The 17,365-nt window shown below is 35.3% G+C and overlaps 2 protein-coding genes across 4 annotated transcripts; both read right to left on the bottom strand.

Annotated features, from left to right (window-relative positions):
- Positions 1–123: 123 nt before the first annotated feature.
- Positions 124–7,230, bottom strand: LOC117916102 (2-oxoisovalerate dehydrogenase subunit beta 1, mitochondrial). Of its 3 annotated transcripts, XM_034831949.1 has the most exons (14): positions 5,143–5,951; positions 5,005–5,070; positions 4,418–4,529; positions 4,121–4,156; positions 3,948–4,007; positions 3,810–3,867; positions 3,356–3,453; positions 2,745–2,834; positions 2,572–2,640; positions 1,802–1,888; positions 1,313–1,408; positions 1,147–1,224; positions 440–526; positions 124–337 (listed from the first exon to the last, which is right to left on the bottom strand). In XM_034831949.1, exons 2-14 carry the CDS (start codon positions 5,052–5,054, stop codon positions 302–304), a joined length of 957 nt encoding a protein of 318 aa, XP_034687840.1. In that variant the 5' UTR covers positions 5,055–5,070; positions 5,143–5,951; the 3' UTR covers positions 124–301. The 3 variants fall into 3 exon arrangements, with proteins under 3 accessions (XP_034687840.1, XP_034687838.1, XP_034687839.1); XM_034831947.1 differs by lacking the exons at positions 5,005–5,070; positions 5,143–5,951 and adding an exon at positions 6,863–7,230; XM_034831948.1 differs by having other exon boundaries at positions 5,005–5,951.
- Positions 7,231–8,556: 1,326 nt separating this feature from the next.
- On the bottom strand, positions 8,557–13,359 carry LOC117916061 (YTH domain-containing protein ECT4). The gene is made up of 9 exons (XM_034831872.1): positions 13,218–13,359; positions 12,569–12,645; positions 12,178–12,331; positions 11,935–12,008; positions 11,138–11,728; positions 10,183–10,770; positions 9,877–10,089; positions 9,649–9,795; positions 8,557–9,484 (listed from the first exon to the last, which is right to left on the bottom strand). Exons 1-9 carry the CDS (start codon positions 13,243–13,245, stop codon positions 9,227–9,229), a joined length of 2,130 nt encoding a protein of 709 aa, XP_034687763.1. The 5' UTR covers positions 13,246–13,359; the 3' UTR covers positions 8,557–9,226.
- Between the last annotated feature and the right edge of the window lie 4,006 nt (positions 13,360–17,365).

Here is a 17,365-nt window from a genome sequence, read left to right as displayed (position 1 = left end):
ATCCTGACCTTTTAGCCACTGCTGGTTGAATTTAGGAGTGGATGTTCAGACAGACAGATCCTTTCTGTTTAGTTATGAAATTCAAGGACTTAAGTCACCTTTGTGAGGGCATGCCATCAGTGGTTTAGATGCAGAACTCAATTGGTATTGCATTAGAAACTGTACTTTGCCATTCAGATTGGTAGAGAGAATGAGCAAACATGGATCTCAAAAAATAAATTTATTCTTAAGCAGTCAACAACCAGTCGTGGGTTTAGATGATGAGGGAGACAGGGAGAGAGAAAATGAGCTGCATCATGTTCTAGTAATTCACAGTTGACTTGATGGCATCCAAGATCTGCACCAAAGAGGTAAACAGCACACCATGACCATATAAGTGGTAATGACCCCTATAATCAAAGGGAAAATGCTTAGTGATTAGGCTTACACAGCAACTGACCTTGTTCTTGGTAGGCATATAGAATGGTTCAAAAACAAGAGGAAATGGCGTGTCTAGCCCACAAACCCTAGCCACAGGAGCTTCCAACTGCAAAGCACAACTACTTTTGTTTGTTTTTGATACAGAATAAATGACTAGCAGCTCTCTTGATTTCAAAGCACATCACATTGTGCCAGTGTGATTGCTTCCATCAAATTAGACACATGAGGCCTTTTAAGTTAGCAACATTCTATGTAATGAGTTCCCAATTCTGTGGTTCAAACATAGATTAAGCCTATCTGAGGACGGTTAAATTAAGATTGCTAGCTTAGGATAAGGTGCACAACTTGCCTATCCTGTGACATGCATGATTCCACTGACCTATATCCAAAGTAGACCACATGACATGAGCAACCGTTTGTTGTCCAAGTTTCATAGCCAATCTAAACCTAGAGTAATTGCTCTCCTTTATGGTCAAGCAAAAGCTATGTGTGTTTAATTAGATGGTATGTATGCTCAAATTTGTCTCTCCAACTAACCCTAAGACATTCAATGCTTTTACATTTAATCTTATGAAAAAGGAGAACATCTTAATGCCTTTTGGTTCCAATACCAATATAATGAAAAAGTAGAGTTGCTTACCAGTATGGGCACACACACATCATATTCATCACATACAAATCAACGAGAAGAATGGGAAGTGGAATGTGTTAAAAGTTTGGGTTTACCCTCAAGAAGCAGCGTTCAACCATAGAAGCTGATATTTCAGCACCAAATCCACCAGTTACTGGAGCTTCATGACTAACCTACAAACAGGAGGAAAATCACCCCGATCACCTATAATTTTACCTACTCACAATCAAGAACCATATTTGTATGGGAGATTATACTTACAAGCAGCCTTCCAGTCTTTCTGACAGAGGCCTCTACTGTTTCCTTGTCCCAAGGTAACAGAGTTCTTAGGTCTATCAGTTCACAAGAGATTCCCTCCTGCAAAAATATGAAGTAGGCCCATATGCTATAGTTTGAACTGTACCAAACTTCATGATATTTTTACCATTCAGGATCCAACAGAGACAAGTAATAGATAGGATTAAAGACATAATCAGAATAACAGCATTCCTAGATTTGGAAGAAGGTCAAGAATGAATCAAATGGTGGAAAGCACAGCTCTTCATGAAAAAGAAGTTCAGTAGCCATTCTATTCTATATATTCACAATAGTTTGGGATCAATTCCAATATTTGTGACATTTGTGATAAACAATTCCCAAATACTCATTATCCACATTTAAATCAGACTATGAATGTTTGATGGTGAAGTCCAGCATAGTTAGGAACACATCATAAACATGAGGAATTTTGCTTTAATAGGAATCACTAACCTTTTCGGCATCAATACATGCCTGTTCCATGACAGCAAGCTGTGCTCCCCAGCCAACAAGTGTTATGTCAGTGCCTTGTCGAATCACCTGAGAATTAGGTTTGCAATTTTCATCATATTTGAAGTTAATTAATAACATAGTTCTACAAGCCAATCAGTGAGGTATTGTGTTGATCCTCCACTAATTTAAGGTTAAAGCCTCAAACTGTAGAGATAAGTATCACAATCAATCAAATTTTTTAAAAATAAAAATAAAATTATAAAATGTAAGGGGAAAAAACACAAGAAAGGAGAAGAAGAGGAAAGTGAAAGGCTAAGTACCAAAATCACCAAGTTTACTAGAAACTCAAAATTTAAAATGTAGGAAAGGAAAATTTAAAAAGGATGAAAAAGAAGAAGAGAAAAAATTATTTAAAAACAAATGCATTAAAATTTATTAAAATTTTCAAACAAAAGTTTAAGAATCAAATAGTTTTTATTTTTTATTTTTTACTTCTTCAATCATTCGTCAACCAATCTAAGTTTGGGAAAGAAAATCATTGACGTGAAGTTCTGCAGAGTCCCATCTGCAAGGGAAAAAAGAAAGAGAAAAAGGGAGGAAAAATCCAAGTTAGACTTCAATTTATCAAAGGATTATAATCCAAGCCTTTGGCTCACTTCACTTAACCTCAAGGTATTTTGGGTGTTCTCCTCAAGTGTAGCCTTGAGTTGAGCCTCAAGGTGTAATCCATAGAAGCATTATAATTTATAATACTATATGAAATAGTATACCTCTGCCTCTGATAGAGGCAACATGTAATCATGCTCAGGAACCTCTTCTACAGCCAAGCGGTAAAGCCACTGAAATTCCAAGACATTTAGACAAATATGAAATTTTCAAGTTTAAAAGAATCTAATAATTTGGTGCTGATAAATCATAATACCAATGGAAAATAATGGGATACCTTTGGCTCAAAAAATACAATTGGGTTAGGATCTCGTATGCATGACAATAACAATCCTTTTGCTTGCTTTGGGCTCCGAGGGATGACTACCTATAAATTATTCACTTTTGAGAGAAGTGGAAAGTAAAAGCAGAAGGCACATCCAATATTTGATAAATAGAAGAAATCAATTCCTTGCATAATGCCATATTTGGTTCGTGGGAAGTATTAAGAAAAGAGAAAAAAAAAATGCCAAGGAAAATGATTTCTTATGTTTGGTTTTACTATGGAAAATACATAAGAAAATCAAATACAATTAAAATTAATTAGAAAGTTACGTATTTTCAAATACAATTAAAATTAGTTGGAAACTTACATATTTTACTGTAAACCAGTAATGGCCAAAAACTAGGATATGATAAAATTTGCAAGCTACTGTTAGCTCAATTTCCCATTTGAACCAAGTCTCACCAAAAATCCATAACCACGTAACTGTCTTGCATATTATTCATAAAAGATCTTTTGCTGTGCACTCTTGCAATGAAAATGTTTCCTTGGATCTCTCCATACTCTCATTCTAATTAACTCTCACTGTTCCTTCAAGAGAAAAGGATGAGGGAAAAAAAGGATACCTTGATACCGGGAACATGACAGAAGAAAGATTCAGGGGATTGTGAGTGATAATGACCACCATGGCCCACAGCTCCATAAGGGGCTCTAATTGTTAATCCTGGAAATCACATATGTTAGTGTGCATGATATTTATTGTAGCCCCAAATCTTATAAACTTAAGCTTTTTGGAAAATTATTGTTCAACATGGTATTAGAGCCTTGTTTGGTGGGAGGTCATATGTTTGAACCTCACCACCACATGCTTATTTACCCAATTTAATCCAATTTATTAAGCCTACATATAAGCCCAAAAATAGAGGCTACAAGTGAGGGAGGGCGTTGAGTGCATGATATATAGTGGACCCAAATCTTACAAGCGTAAGCTTTTAGGAAAATTTGTTGTTCAACAACATAAAACCTCATCATGGGAAAAATTATACATCATTTTTAACTATAAAAAGGTATGGAAATTACCTCCACAGTTGAATTGATTCCCACTACGGTATCTGAACTTGGCAGCTTCATTGACAATCTACAAAGTTAAAATTTTGTCAACTAAATGCCAGTTGTGAGGGCATGAGAGAACCTAGCAGTAGGGGGGGGGGTGCATACCTGATCAAAAGCAGGATATATATAATCAGCAAATTGAATTTCTGCTATGGCTCGATTGCCCTGTCATGGATGATAGCAAAAGTTATAGCTAATGAGAAATAATCAACAAAGAACAAGGTCCTAGGTTTGCTTTAAAAGCTCGTGTAACAAGTGCACTATATTTTGAACCTCACCATTGCTGCCAAACCGATTCCAAATCCAACAATGCCCTGAGAATGGGGAGACATTAGTACCAAATGCACCTAGCTCGAGTGTTTTTTTTTTTTCTTTCTTTTTGGGAGAAAAACAAAAAGGAGCAGAAAATCGATTATAAAAGACTGATAACAAAATTATTAGCATGCTAGATAATAACGTATAGTAAAGCTGTATGTGAGAAAGAAACTTTACATGAGATTTGACTTTTCATTCTCAACCATTTAAAACTGTGTCCATTCCTTACAAAGGGTAACATAGCATGTGAAATAAAATACCTGTTCACAAAGAGGGGTGTTGAAAACCCTGCCTTTACCAAATCGGTCAGCTAATCCAGTGGTGCAACGAAAGACCCCACCAAAGCTTACATCTTCTCCAAATACATAAGCACTGTTAGGAAATGTAACTCATATGAGATGAAATAGGCATTAATTATAAGTACAAGCATTATAAGAAAAGGTAATGAGGGTGTCCAAGGATGATTTTCAATTCACAATGTTCTGATATAAACAATACAAAACTTCCTTTTATCAAGCAGAAATTGCCTCTTTAAAGCCTTAGATTTTCATTATTTGGGTCCCTAGAAAAAAAAGCCACCACTCAACTAAGAGTAATTGAATAATTTGGTTCAGCTGCGTTCGATTCCACATTATCAGGAAATGAAGAAACAAATAAAACCCTGGGTCTAAATCCATTTTTTTTTTCTTTTGTTCCATTTTCTCAATAATCAAACAGAAGGAAAGTGCATAAAGGGAGACATGCATGAAATCTCAGGGTACATGCAGAGGAAAAGATATATTCTATAGATATTTGATTAAAAGGTCTTAATTCATTAATTCCTCTTTCCTTCTACCCTGCTTACAACCTTAAGCTTCCAGTGAAATGTCTTATGGCACCATCATCAACCGACTCCATGTTATGTACCTTTTCACTGACAAGAAAAGAGTTGCTTACACAGTCAGATGAATTTCAATGAGTTAACTAGCTGAGTTTCGGTCATCACCATAGTGTAAAACCAATGAAGATGTGGCTGAAGCAGCAAGAACGCACACTGTGCACACCATGATAAGGATAGTGATATTTGCTAATACTGCCACAAGAAAGATGTCCTATAATCTCAGTAGCAGAATGTGCCCCTGATAATTATATCAGTGTCTCTTTCATTGGCAACATTACTTCAGTCATAGTCTCCCTCCAAAACTCCATGCCTAGGAGAAATCTAGATCCTAATGCTTGACCTCTACAGATGTTGAACAGTTCACAACAGTAATACCAATAACATCCAAACTGCTATTTAAAATTTGATCACTCTAAAATGGGAATTCAACCGTAAAGTTAATGAAACTTACCAAAAGTTTGACACAATGAGAAGTCTGACCAGGGCAGTGGAAGCACGGTTTATGAAAGGGAAAATGCTTTTAACAAAAGTCAATAACTCTGCCTAGAAGATATTAGCTTACTAATCTAAAAATTCAAAGCAACCATTCATATGAAATGACAAGGTACTAAACACTACGAAAGAGAAACCCACCGCCTACAGTATATCTACCAAGTTTATTAAAAAATTTTGTGGGCAGAACACTATGATAATCGGAAATGCCCAGAAGAAATGCCATGATACGTACCAATGTAACGACCCGCTCCCAACCATGTAGATATTGTCCGCTTTGGACCCAAAGAGGCCCTCACGGCTTTAAAACGAGTCTACAGGGTTAAGAGGAGCATCTATATATAAAGTGCCAGGAACATTCTCCCCTATCCGATGTGGGACATCACAAACACCCCCCCATGCAGACACAACGTCCTCGTTGTGTCCTATGGGATTGCGGGGCCAAACAGACAAACACTCCTTACGGGGCCAAACAAACCCTCACACCAGGGTCGGGGATCGGCTCTGATACCATTTGTAACGACCCGCACCCAACCATGTAGATATTGTCCGCTTTGGGCCCAAGGGGGCCCTTACGGTTTTAAAACGCGTCTACTTGGTTAAGAGGAGTCTCTACATATATAAAGTCAGAAACTTTATCCCCTATCCGATGTATACCATCCCACATCGGCTTTGATACCATTTGTAACGACTCGCTCCCAACCGTGTATATATTATCCACTTTGGACCCAAAGAGGCCCTCACGGCTTTAAAACACATCTACAGGATTAAGAGGAACCTCTACATAAAAAGTGCCAGGAACATTCTCCTCTACTGGGTTAAGAGGAGCCTCTACATATAAAGTGGAACATTCTCTCGGATAGGAGCCTTTACATATAAAGTGTCAGGAACATTCTCTCCTATCCGATATCGGACATCACAACCAATCTGTCCATAATAGTATTTTTTGGTCCTTCGAGAATCTTATGATGACAAGAAATACATCTGGGAATAAAATTAATCAGAAGAAATCAAACTCCCACATCACCATCCTAAATATAAACAACGTTCCTCCCAAATTACGCACTAAAAACTGAATCAAATAATAACCCAGTTCACTTTTCCTTGGATGTTTTAGAATTACTCCAAATAAACCAGAGATACAACCAGACCCATATGCGAGAAGCATTGGAATTATAAAGAAGGCGATCAGAGGCAGCGAATTAGCCTTAAAAATCAATTTCTGAAAGAAGAAAAAAAAAACAGATTATCAAAGTTCAAAGATTTATGCAGCGAAACAAGTATAAGTAGACAGAAACAGAAACGGAAAAGGAAAGGAGAAGTGGGAAAAGACCGAGGATCGGATTCTAAAGCGATTTGAAGGGCGTGATTGATTGCAGAGAAGAGGTTCATGGACTTGAGGCCATTTGCATCAACTGGGGAAGGTGAAGTTGAGAAAGCCCTCTTGGAAATAGAAAAGGCCAAACTCCCAAAACTCCTCCTCATCGTACCAGTTGCTGCCATAATCAAAATCTCACAAATTCACAACCAAAAAGAGTTCTCTCCCGATTTCTCCCTCCCACTGAATTTGGAGAAAGGGTTTGTTTTTCAGTAACTTAAATACGTGTTTGTACTTTGCTAGCATGCAGTTGGGAAAGATAAGAGATCAGAGCTGACAGAGCCGTGACCAGTCCTCCTTCAATATATGTATATGCTCGTATGCCAACACTCATCCATATTCAACATGAGCTTAATTTGCTTCATCTTTTAAGCCCTCCTTGGATTGATTTTCAAAAAGTCAAAGCTTTAGCCTTTTTTTTTTTTTTTTTTAAAGTTAATAATAATTTTATATATGACTAATTTCATTCAAAAATTTTAAAACCTACGGAAATTTAATATGAAAGTTAAAAAAAAATGTTATTTTTTGTAAGAACTATTCATAGATTTTTTTTAAAAAAAAACTATTAACTATTTGATTTGAAAATTTGCTTTTATTTTTTTTTCGGAAATGTTATTGATTAAGAAAAGTGAAAACTGGTTTTAAAAAATAAAATTTGTAAAATTGCATTTGGTTATAAGTTTTCAATAATAGAAACAAAATGATAAAAAGAAATATAATTAAATATATATATAATACATATTATATATATATATATATATATATATATAATAAAATATTTTAATATGTTTATATTTAAGGAATTAAATGATTTAAATATAAAAATATATACGCTTATATTATTTATCTATCTATCCATCAATATATATATATATATATATATATATATATTACGTTTGTTGTTATTTTAACATTATTTGATTAAAATAATAATTGAAAATCCAATTTTAAAAATTAACATTCCATCATTTTTTGACATGATAAAAAACATGAAAAATATTAGATTAATAGATTTGAAGATTATTTCATCCTTTAACTAATTAATTCTATAAAAATATTCATGGTTTTATTGTCTTATGGTGTGTTTTTTTTTATAAAAAAAAATTCAGTTTCAGAGGAAAATTCAAAATGAAAAAACGCTGTTCAAACACATGTTTATGAACCGAATTTATATTTTCCTTGAAAATAAAAATGGCTAAAACAAATAAGCCTTAATTGTTGTAGAAATTATTAGCAAACATCACCCATTATATTCACCATTGGTGGCATGGGACCGGTGAGTTTTACACTCAAAACCCAACCCAATGTTATAAGAAGAGCACCATACGATTCCAATTTTCAAATTGGGAGGCCAGAGTCTTCATTTCAAGCCGTGTGCAACAACAAAATGAGTTTTTCACAATAACCGCAAGCAGCATCAGCACCCTTTTGAGTCTTCATGTTAAGTAGAATGTAGAGAAAGTGAAAGAAAAGGTGTAAATGCCCTGTTTACAATTTTATAGGGCAAACGGCATCCCAAAAGGGTAAGGGAAGCAGGTTTATATTTCACTTTCTTCCTCGTTCCGTAAATCAAATGGTGAGAAAGTCGGAACTTTAACGTGGCAAGCAGATCAAAAGAACAAAGAGTGTTTAATCAGAACTCAGCAAGAGATAAAATTTACCCTGTATTAAGACAACAAAAACATAAGATTGATGTTATAGCAATAATGGTAGTAACAAGACTAAAACATTGACTGAAGTTGAAATGAAAAGCTTCTTAAAACCCAACTATATTGCAATACTTTTCCCACCCTGCCTCTAGCTCTCTTACAATTCAAAAGCAACGGCTGGCCCACAGTAGAACTAGATTTACAAGATGGGAAAAAGGCAGAACAGGAAAAAGAAGAAAAGGTAAAAGGAAAAAGAGGGCAAAAAAGGGGAAAAAAAAAAAGAAAAAAGAAAAAAGAAAAAAAAAAAGAGCATAATAAGGATATAAAGCCACCAAAAGAGAAACCCTAAACCCAAACTCCTAAGGAAGAAAACCTGTTAGGGGCTAACAACTATAACAACAGACCCATGATAAAGAAAAATGGGCTTTGGTACTGGGATTCTGTGAAGCATAGCCTGCCTTGCCACACCTGAAAAATCTGAAGAGGTATTTTAATCTCTGTTTTATTGATCCTTGGAAGCAGCAAGACAGATCCAATTCTGGCGGCCAGTCTGAAGGAGAATTTGCTAGCAGTCGCCTATGCCCTCTAATCTAACCAGCAAAACTTCTGATACAACTTCTTGCAAGAAACTATAGAAGACCATGGACCGCCCTTTTGTGGCCAGGTAAAGCTAGCAACCATTTGCCACCCCATTTGCCACCCCATTTGCAACCCCGTTGGCAACAATCCTCTTTTCAGACACTATACTCGGTTTAAAAGCCTTTGGAGCATCTCCAGGTTTGGCAACTGATCCATTTTCAAAAACCTTCCGATCCCCATTAGCCTGGACAGCTGGTGTTGATTCCTTAATCAAATCCGAGGCAACCTCCAATGACTTCTGTGGTTTTAGTTCCCCATTCTTCTCATCAGTGGGCTTCCCTTCCCATACCTGTATTGGAAGATCAAATGCAGGCAAGTGAACAAAATTTTTAGCCTACATGTAGAGCAAAATTGACAAGGGTAGCATAAAAAATGGTACTAATGATGGACTTTAGTTAAACAAAGATGCATCAATCCCCAAGTATGGGGCAATGAGTATAACTAGAGGATGACCTGTTTCTGAAACTGCTGTTGTTTAGCCTTTTTCTCCTGAATTGTTTTCTGGCGAGACTCATAAAATGCAAAATCATCCAAGATGCATGTTTTGCTGCAGTGTTCCTTAAATATTTTGAGCATCTGAAGCCCCTGCTCTAACTTAACCTGCACATTGAGATCTATTTTTTTTAGAGTGGGTAAAGAGACGAGAATTAGGGTGACAACATAAAATGTAAGACAGAGTACCTCTTGAGTGTCCCTACTATTTGTAACAGGTTTGTTCTCATTGTTTTCAAGGGTGATGTGCTTCAACAAACTATTCGGTACATCCTTTACAACATGCCACTTCACAGAGAAACATCCATTCCACTTGTCTTGTTGCCAGTACTCCACATTCTTGTGAAAATCAACATGGCCCACCATCTCCGCAAGGCCAACAAATTGCCCACTTGTATTGACCTAAACAACAATTCAAAGAGGCATTGCTAAAAGCCAAGCCAAGCCAAGCTTAACAGAAATAAACCAAATTTAAGAGGAACTACAGTTGCTCACCGAGAAGAAAAGAAATACAGGACAGCCAGCAGATTTCTCCTGAGCTTCCCTGTAAGCTGCATCAAGTTTCTTGTTGCCATTTGGTGTGCTGGCCCATACATTATACTTGATGCTCTTATGGACATCATCTTCACTATAAGACTTAATGATGAAGAACTTAGCCTCAGTATGTTCCACAGGGAAATCTGCATGATTGTACTGATCACGGTCAGGGAACACACTAGTCCTATCCTTCTCCTCATCATTAGATCCATTGGATTGAACATTCTGGCCCTTGGCTGTGACTGGTGCAAGCCCCTTTTGGTTTTTAGAGCTCTTGGCTCTTGGCCCCCTGTTTAGCTCATTCAAACCATCCATGTTCTCGTTACCATAACCAAAGAAACCAACGCCTCGTCCCCTGGGTTTGTATTTGTTATCAACAGCCAACCAACTACGCCCATTTGTTCGTGAATCATAAGCATTAGATCCAAAACCTAGACCAGATCTAACTGTGTTTCCATACTGACCATATAACTTGTTTGGGTACATTCTATTCATAAATCCATGAGCTGTACCCATGCCAGACATTGGTCTTGGATGTTGCAAACCCTGTGGATTATGCAAATAAAATCCATGTCAGGCAACTTCAAAATAAATAAACAAACAAATAAAAGAAATAGCTATACATCAGATAATACCAAATATCAAAATCAGCATATATATAATATTTGAAAGAATAATATAAATAGACAGTTTAGTTCGATACACCAAGCCAATCAAATAACATATATTTATTCATAAAAGGTGGATGTGGGGGATTGTAATTGACCACAGCCACAGGCTGAACCCACCAAATCTGGTGAACAGAACCACTACAATCACTTGGGTTAATGATTCAACCAGTTCAACCCACAAAGTTTTCGAAATATGCCTGTAATATATTTATTATTAAGAAGAAAACACTGAGCTTATATACCATGAAATGAGAATGTGGCCGGAGATTCCTCGAAGCTGTAACATTATTGGCGTTTGAAATTGATGAGGTGATTGAGGTGCTAGTCACAGGCCTTGGATCAGAAAAAACTGGGCCATCTAACCATGGGAGAGGAGATCGTAGCCCATCAAAAGCAAATCTTGGGTCCTGATAACCAGAAGCGGGAACCCCCCCTGGCAATGCACCTCTTCCATAGGAACCATTTGAATTAAATGGCGAGTTCTGATATGTTGGTTTCACAGGTGCGGAACCATTATTCCCTTTCATAGCCCCACCACTTGCAATACCATTAGAATTACCATTAGCAGTTTCTACAGACAAAGGCTTTTGGTCAGCAGCCACAGAGGTGGTAACCTCTCCCGGGGGAGGGGCACCTGGACTAGGGTTGTAAGGTCCACTGGTTGGAGTAGGTGGCTGAAAGTATGGGGCGGGATACTGGTAGTGCTGAGGCCCATATAGCTGACCATCATGTCCAACAGTTGGAACTGGGGAACCGGCTGGTGGATATGGGCCATAAGGTGCATATCCATATCCATGGTGATACATGAGTGATCCATTATCCCCATAAACTCCCTGGAAATAAGAAATAACAAAAACCATAACCACCAAACATTAGATCATGAGAACTTCTGCATGAATATGGCTATCAAACCCAGCATCTGTTTGTCAAGAGTTTAGAAATAACAAAGAAAGATGACATGTATGATAGACTTGGATCTAACTCTAAAAAACATACTATAACCCCTCAGAAGCTTAAATGAGTAAGCACAAAAACTTACGGCAGGCATCTCAACTCCCTCTGGATTCATATATCTGGAATAGTCTTCCCACTCATTTGTAGTTCCATCATAACCTACAGGAAATACAAAAGACGCTCTTGTGATATCAATTATCTCTTTGACTGAAACGAGTCTTCCTATTCATAACCATCCATCACAGAAAATTCAAATATTCAAAAAATCCAATAACAGATCTCCTCCAAAAGATCCAACCTGGGTGCAAAAGTATTTTGACCAACTTACCTCCATAATAATATGATGAATAGCCATTAGGGACATAGCACACGGATGGATCCATAAATTCCTGTAGTAATGGGGTCACAGACCTCTCACATGACTGGTTCTGACCATTTGCAGCATCACCCCCATCAACAGCCCCAAATTGATTACCAGAAGGCTGCATTAAAAACAAAAATACAGTATAAATCAGACATTTCAGCTCATTTACTTCAGTGGAGAATAATTTCCAAAGGTTTTCACCTTTAAGCTTCAAAGTTCAAAATAGGAGGAAAAAATTTTCTTCTTAAACCAAAATTCACAGGAAAATGATACTTTCAAACAACAAAATTCACATCCCTATGGGCTATGATATTTCCAACGGACATTATGTCTCCCAAATGAAACAGCAAACTACCTTTTTAGTTGGCTCAGGGATTTCCAAATTTTTGGTTTGAGAATCCAATGACAATTTCTGAAGCAACTCTGCAGCTTCTATACAATCAAAAAAAATTAAGGAAATACACCTTCTTTACCAATCCGAGTACTAAATCACGGAAACTATCTCATGACAGCTCCCACATATTTCAAACACCCAATACAGCAAACAACACAAAACAATCAAATTTCGCCAGAACAGGTCGAATTACACCAACAAAAGCACAACTGTCAACTCAACAAGCTCAGATCTTGAAAGAAAAATCATAAGAACAAATTTATATCCCAGGAAAACAAAATCCCAGAAGCAAACCCATCCCAGATACCCATCTGCAGAGAATTTCAGCACAAAAAAAAAAAAAAAAAACTGCTAAACAATTACTTCAAAAATTAACTTCGGGATATCTGATACCTAAACAAGTGAAATCAAGCACAACCTTAGTAGAGAAGGAACCTCAACAAAATAAACATAAAATCCAGACCCAAAATAAGCAACAGAGATTAATCATACACGGATCTGCATCAGCAGACGACAGAAGACCATGAAAAGGCTGAGAAACAAAACCCTAGACAGATCCACAAACAAGCAATCAGAGAGAGACCCATATGAAGAAACGAAATAAGGATACGATCCGCAGGAGGAGCAACAGCAGCCATGACGAGAATCAAGCGGGGGTTTTGGGAAGAGAGAGAGAGAGAGAGAAACCCTAGGAGAGAGAAAAACGGGGAGGTCAGCCGCCAAGGGTTTGGGTTTTTGGGGGAGAGAGGGTTTTCATCATTGAATTGTGGTGATTCAAATAGCACCACGGCTTCCCACTTCACCGCTGATTCCCTCACCCGCTTTTCACACGGTTTGCCTCACAGCTTCGATGTGATTGGTGTTCTCCCACGTGGCGGATGATGGGTCGTCATGATTGCGTGGACTCGTGGAAGCTGATTGGAGGGTGAGGTGAGAGTGGGTGCTACGCGGGTGAGACGGTTTTATTCCTGCTTCCACTCTGATGGGGTCGTGCCCTTGTAGAAAGTTGGAAACCCTAGCCCCCTTTGGGTTGGGCCTTTCTTCACATCATGGGCTTGTTGGTTGTTTGGGCTTTCCTTTCTTCATTCTTCCTTAGGTAGACTTTCTACTCGACTTATTGGATAAATGCGTTATTATTGCAAAAATTCAAAGTTGGAAAAAGTAAATAATGTTGAGGTGTAAAATATTTTGTTTCATATTATACTAAGAAATTTCTCCTTTCACTCTCTATTTCGATTCATTTTTGAAAACAAAAATAAGAATATAATAATAGCATATCCCTTCATCTTTGAGATCGATTCTCAAATTTACCCCCTAATTAGAAGTTTAGGAACTTTACATTATATTATAAATGAAGATAGACTCTTTAGCCACGTTTGGTTCGTTGGATATAACAGGTGACAGGATAAAAGAGAATCTTATCATTTATTCTATTCTATATTCAACCAAATATAAGATAAGATAAATAATATAGTATATTATCCACCATTTTTTTTTTGTCTCTTTTACATGAGATATGTTAATGTCTTACTAAGATATAAAATATGCATATATCATGTAGTATAAATTTATTTATTTTATCTCATTTTGTAAAATAATTTTTTATTATAAATTAAATTTATGGTGAAAAAAAGAAAAACTAAAAAAAAAATTTACAAAATAATATTAGTATAAGACATATAAATTATTTTATATATTAAATAATATAATATAATATAAAAAAATTATTTGTAAAATTTAAATATTTTAATCAAAAGAAAGTATTATAATACAATATAATTTTAATTTTAAACATTGAAAATAACATATATTTCATAAATTAAATATAAATATAATATAATATAACATAACATAACTCATTGGATATGTTACCTTACAATATCATGTCTATAAGATGTGTATATCCAAATATATCATATCATATTATATTTTAGGATATGTATTTTTTACCTAATAGGATCTGATATCCTACGATTTACATATCCTATCCCATTATATCTTGCTGACCAAATGTAGCCTTATAAAACTTAAAGGTGAAGAAAGAAAGAAAGTGCTAATCCATAACTTGATGGATTATTAACTTCCTACATGCTTGATCCAATGTTTAAAGAAGTGTTTGGTATGATTGTGGAATGAAAACTACTTATTCAGTTTGGAGTTCTATCTTCCAATGACTAGATAAAGGGAAGTTCATTTGATGAGCAATTGGTTTCTTTTAAAAAATGGCCAATTAATGTCCGATTATATCAAGCAATTAAAGCACATATGTGAAGATAGTCTTTATGAGCTTTGTTACAATACCTAAAGATTAAGGGTTAATTTAGAGGTATGACACTTGAAGGGGCATAACTAGATGAGTAAGAAATCGAGTATTGGACAAGTTTAAAGTATGAATTGATCTTCCTGACACATATGTCAAGCTTGATTGAATTTCAATATTTATTCCAACGACTGTTTTACTTGTGACTTACATGCTTGAAGACTATTACGATTTTGTTACAACTTTCATTGTATCTTTTCATTTTATGCCTTAATTGAGGAGAAGGTTTTTCTTACATTTAGGGAGAAAATCAAATTTGGTATTTATCATTGTGTAATATTTCATGTATACTAATTCAATTTATTTAAATTACAATTATTCCAGTTTTCTTCAAAATGATTATAATTTTATTAAAAGGATAATAACAGAAATATAAATTAGTTAATTTGTTTGCTCTTTAATTTTTTTAAAATTATATGAAAATTCTCATTGTTGATTTTGAATAATAATTACATAATTTTATGGATTAATATATAAATTTTATATAAGATTGTAATTTATCAAGATTATATGATTAAATTGGATTTTGACAAATTTTTTTCTTTTTGAAATGAACTCTGAAACCAATGATCCAATAGGATAATGTTATAATAGAACCTTTAAAAACATGACATCACGTAGCAAATTTAGAATGCATTATTTATTTAATTATATTTCAGTTTCACTTTTATTTATCCTTAATTATTTCATGCATTATACTATATAAGCTTTCAAACCTAGCATATCTTGCATTCTACAGGACATGGGGTGCATTACAAGTTGTATGAAAAATCTAAGCCATGGGTTTCTTGCATGAAGATAATTTGCTCACAACCGATTCGTGCACTTAAGCAATCCATTTGAGGTTGTAATGCACCACATTCTAATTAAAGGAATGACTGGTCTTAGTGGTCAGGATGAGGTTCTCATGATGTGTGCACTAATGTGTACGGTTACATATTGGACAAGACCTATGGTGAATCATGACATAAAACTATCATGTAGTCATGATTTCACCAAACCGCTACATTACATAGTATTTCAATCTTGAGATCATATTAGGCTTATGTAGAAGTTAGTAATGAATTTAACCTACAAGTGATATTTTAAAGTGATCATTCCTTATGGATTGAGTCAGTGTTGATGGAAACTTGTAGCAATAGGTATTTTCAATAGGGGTACCATGATATCTCATGGACTTTAAGACAATGTGTCCTATTGGGTAATCCTAGGGATATGTGATCATGAAATTTGTAGGCTCGTAGTAATTCATTTAGTGAAATTTGACATATGCTCTTAGTGAATTAGAGTATGTCATTTGATCACATAATAGGAAGATTTATAACTCAAAGATTGTAAATGTAGTTTTGAAAGACTGATAACTTTTACCTTATTAGACAAAGGACGATCAGTTCATGAGGAGACTATATACAGTGGATAACAAGTTACGAACTTTAGCATTTGGTGTCTCATTGTAATATACATACACTATTGGAGTGTAATTGACACTCTATAATAGGAAGCTGAGTCAATTTCAAAATTGGATTATGAGAGAGCTAGTATTATCTTATAGATCTCAATGGTCCACCTCATATTCATTAATAACAATACTATTTATGAGAGTTGGATGAGTTTTAGTTCAATTTTGTGCATAAGGGCATTTTAGTAATTATGTAAGGTTGGATAGGGGTAAGTAAACGATATCTTTGGACTGAACTAATTGATTAATTGGAGCCTTACTAGGTTAATTAATCAATTATCATTTTTTATTTTTTATTTTAGTTAGATTAAGTGATTTGAGCTCATGGTAAGTTTAAACCACTTAAGCTTAATAAGAAACCTATAAATATTCATTTAAGGGTTAAGGTTTCCAAGTCTAGTCATTTTCTCTCCCTATAGTTTAGAAAAGGAACCTTAGCCTCAAATCCTAAGATCTCCATTATCTTAATACCTAGACTAAGGAGGAGTTATCGAGTGGCTCTAGAGTATTTAACACCAACGTGATTCAATATGAGAACATTTAGATTGTAGGTATGATACTAATATTTAGATTTATGATATTTTTTTTGGTTTTGAAAGCCGTTTTTTTCCTTGCAATAGTTCTAGAGAAGCTTATGATAGAACTTCATGTACCCTAATGATCCAGGGTTTGAGAATGAAGCAATATGGGGTTCCCTAACAAGTAACACCTAAAAAATGGTGAATGAGTATTTTTCAAAGATTTTAATACAATGGTTGAAATTTTCAATTCAATTAATCATTTGAGAATGAAAAATAATTAAAAACAATCAACCACAAACAAGACAAGGACTTTTTTTTTTTAACTTGGAAAACCTCCACATAAGGTGTGGAGATAAAAAATAATGGGGTTTGAGATCTCAAATCAATAATTCACTATATGAGATCATAATATCTAGAATTACCTAGTAGATGTTATCTTAAGACTTACCTTTAGAACC

The sequence above is a fragment of the Vitis riparia genome, chromosome 6 (genome assembly GCF_004353265.1).
Source record: "Vitis riparia cultivar Riparia Gloire de Montpellier isolate 1030 chromosome 6, EGFV_Vit.rip_1.0, whole genome shotgun sequence".
Lineage (NCBI taxonomy): Eukaryota > Viridiplantae > Streptophyta > Magnoliopsida > Vitales > Vitaceae > Vitis > Vitis riparia.
Note: the sequence above shows the minus strand (reverse complement) of the source record. Positions and strands in the feature narration are given on the sequence as shown.

Excerpts from the sequence above, each read along its gene's own strand:
- LOC117916102 (XM_034831947.1), bottom strand. The coding sequence starts at position 7,032 with ATGGCAGCAACTGGTACGATGAGGAGGAGTTTTGGGAGTTTGGCCTTT. Across the intron at positions 4,157-4,417 it reads ACACCCCTCTTTGTGAACAG|GGCATTGTTGGATTTGGAAT; the intron begins GTATTTTATTTC and ends CCCCATTCTCAG. Across the intron at positions 1,225-1,312 it reads GAAAGACTGGAAGGCTGCTT|GTTAGTCATGAAGCTCCAGT; the intron begins GTAAGTATAATC and ends TCCTGTTTGTAG.
- LOC117916061 (XM_034831872.1), bottom strand. The coding sequence starts at position 13,245 with ATGGCTGCTGTTGCTCCTCCTGCGGATC. Across the intron at positions 9,796-9,876 it reads ATAGTAGGGACACTCAAGAG|GTTAAGTTAGAGCAGGGGCT; the intron begins GTACTCTGTCTT and ends CTCAATGTGCAG. Across the intron at positions 9,485-9,648 it reads AACAGCAGTTTCAGAAACAG|GTATGGGAAGGGAAGCCCAC; the intron begins GTCATCCTCTAG and ends CTTCCAATACAG.